General features: G+C 33.3%; 1 protein-coding gene across 1 annotated transcript; it reads right to left on the reverse strand.

Moving 5' to 3' along the window:
• Positions 1-1678: 1678 nt before the first annotated feature.
• LOC113324762 lies at positions 1679-2605 on the reverse strand. Its single transcript, XM_026573050.1, has one exon. The coding sequence runs from the start codon at positions 2603-2605 to the stop codon at positions 1679-1681; it is 927 nt and encodes a 308-aa protein (XP_026428835.1).
• Between the last annotated feature and the right edge of the window lie 527 nt (positions 2606-3132).

Here is a 3132-nt window from a genome sequence, read left to right on the forward strand (position 1 = left end):
TTGAATCAAGATTTTTTTTCTAGATCTACGAAGAAAGTACTGCTCCCATATAAGAAAAAGGTGATTATGGAGAAACACCAACACCAAAAACCAAATCAGCGAGCAAAAAAAAAAAAAAAGAGTACTGAAATCAATTACAGAAAAATGTATGAATCAGTAGTACATATATGATGTACTGAAAAAACCTAGTTTATTTTAACCAATATGATACATCACCGCGTATGTGACTCCCCTAAGTTCAACTACTTAGAAATCTACGCTAACGTTCTACATTCAGAGGCATCAAGGATCTAAAACGTCTATTTAAGCAATAAGAAGAAATTCTAAAATAAAATTAACCCAAAACTAACCCTCTCTGAAATATATAGATTAGATCTCTAGTGATAGATATATTATAGTGTATTTGTTTTCATACAATGTATATACATAAAAGTAAAAAATATCTGATAGATATATTATAGTGTATTTGTTTTCAAACAATATATATACATAAAAGTAAAAAATATCTGAATTATTCAAACTTGATCATCCTCGCTAGTGCTATCGTACTTGTTATTTGAAATTAGAGTGGGAAATGAATGAGCACATCATCCCCAAAAAGGTTCAGAATAACTATATAATAAACTTTCAAAAAATTCGTCAAAACTATAATGCATCTCGGATGAAAACAAAACGCATTCATCTCGCATGTTAAATGTTCCTATAGATAATAAAAGTAATAAATACTACCAGGAAAACTCGGGCCTCGATACCGTTCCATACCGACAAACATGGGAAAATCCCCAAACCATATAGAGCCTATATATTGGGTTGGCATACCCGTAATATGATGAACCATCAACATACAAGCGAATGACCATGGAAAACACACGATAATAAATACAAAAGAGTTCATTATCGACTCCCACCTCATGTGATGGTAAGACAACCTGCCATGTACACCACCAATTATCTTCTTGCCCAAAGTCGATAATACAGACTGACTGTTAATACGAGAGTACACTTTAAGGATATTACCAAAACAATTACACTGAAGCAAAGAAAGAGACCTAAAGATATTAACTAATCTAACAGACTCAGACCACCACCCCAGACAGCTTAATACATATACTCCTGAATTAAAATCCAAGCTATCTAATGTATTTTGAAAATACTTAAGCCTAAATATCCATATAAATTAGTGAACTAGCCACTTACTGTGATGATTAATAAATCTATTATAAAGTGTATTTAATACTGATCCCACTATCCAAAAGAAAGTGCTTCCCTGCTAGCTATCAAGATAAAACAGCCCTTAATAATTCATAAATTGAGACCCTATTAGTTGTATTCTTTGATTTTATCTAACAGAATCAAGCTATGAAAACTGTTCAAGAGAAACAAGAAACTACAAGGGTTTAGTAAACTAATCAAGAGAAATAAGAAAGTACATGGGTTTACTATGTACCTGAAAGGGTTTATTCAATCACCGTCATCATCTATAACTCACCAAAAGACCATCACATCCACTTTTGTTTATCAACTTAATTATAAAAGAAACTCACCACTATAAAGATCAGCAGCATTGTATCCATATATATGAACTTAATCTTTCATTCCCCTCTAAATTAGATCTCAATTCTCTTCCATTTCTTAATTTTTTTTTTTTTTTTTTTTTGACAAAGAGTAATATATTATATTAAACATATGGTACATCATTAGCTATTTTTATAGTTAGAGAAGCCGATGGAACTTGCCGCCACTCTCCAGTACTACTAGTTCGGCCGACAAACTTAGCTAAGCAGTCTGTTGCTTTATTACAGACTCTAGGAATATACACACAAGACCAGTTACTATGAAGATTACAAGGTTGAACACACTTATGTAACAAGGGGGAAGATTGCCAAGAAGGTAGTAGTCCTTCATTAACAGACAAGACGACATTTTCACAGTCAGACTCAAATACCACTTTCTTCCAGTTTTGTTGCTCTGCCCAATGCATGGCTTCTAGTAAAGCCCAACTTTCAGCTTGATGCACATGGTTTACTCTTTTAAGAACTCTTTTTCCTGCAACATATGATCCTGTAGAGTTTCTAGTTAGCATTGCAATTCCAGCCAAATTAAAAGGTTTGCGAAAAGAAGCATCTATGTTGATTTTTAAAGTGTCTGGTGGTGGAGGTGTCCAATGATGATTATGCTCTGCAGACTGACTATTATGTGATGTATGGGAAATAGGAATGATATTAGCCAGATAATGAAAGAATGGATGCAAAGTAGAGTTAGGATTCACTATTTCATGTTGATAGTGAACTTTAAACCTGTATTTCCAAATATACCATATAGTTGCAATCATGCCATGTAAAGAAGGAGACTCTGAACTAAAATTGATAACAACGTCTATTGTCCAAGAAATAATCCATTCCTGAAGTGTAGCAAATTTTTGAAGGTGATCAAGGTGTTGTGGTAAACAAGCTCTCCATATTGCAACAACAAAAGGGCAAGTAAAAAACAAATGATTTACATCTTCTGCCCGATGAGCATTGCAGAGGACACAAATATCATCAGTATTAGTTGTATGATGTAAATTATTCTTCACAGGTAGTGTGTTATGTATGACCTTCCACATAAAAATCTGCAACTTGAATGGAATTTTTAACTTCCAGAATTTTAACCAAAAACTCGTGTTTAATGAAAGAGGTGTTGTTGGTGAGTTAATATTGCATAAATGGAAATAAGTTGAAGCAGTTGAGAATATACCAGTTGAAGTCAGAGGCCAAATTAATTTATCCTATGATTGCAGATTTAAGGGAATAGTTAGTATAGAGTGCACCTAAAGAGGAGTGAAAAGTTACCGAAGAAGTGGAACATTCCATTTAGCCGTATCTGAAATGATAAGTTGAGATACCCATTGAATATCATTAGTGTTAAGATCATTCCAAGAAATTAAAGATGATGTTTCACTTGGGATCCAATTGTGTTTCCATATATTGATGGTTGAGCCATCTCCCACTTGCCATTTACTGAATTGCTGAACAATCTTAATACCATGCATAATGCTCTGTCATATCACACTAGAGTTTTTGTTATCAGGAGGAGGTTCATGTTTTAGATCATGATAAGGAAAATATTTTGACTTTAACAGTTGTACATACG

This window comes from Papaver somniferum, chromosome 11 (genome assembly GCF_003573695.1).
Source record: "Papaver somniferum cultivar HN1 chromosome 11, ASM357369v1, whole genome shotgun sequence".
Taxonomy (NCBI): Eukaryota; Viridiplantae; Streptophyta; class Magnoliopsida; order Ranunculales; family Papaveraceae; genus Papaver; species Papaver somniferum.

What these genes read in the sequence shown, in the direction of transcription:
- LOC113324762 (XM_026573050.1), bottom strand. Translation starts at nt 2,605, where the DNA reads ATGTGGAAGGTCATACATAACACACTACCTGTGAAGAATAATTTACAT.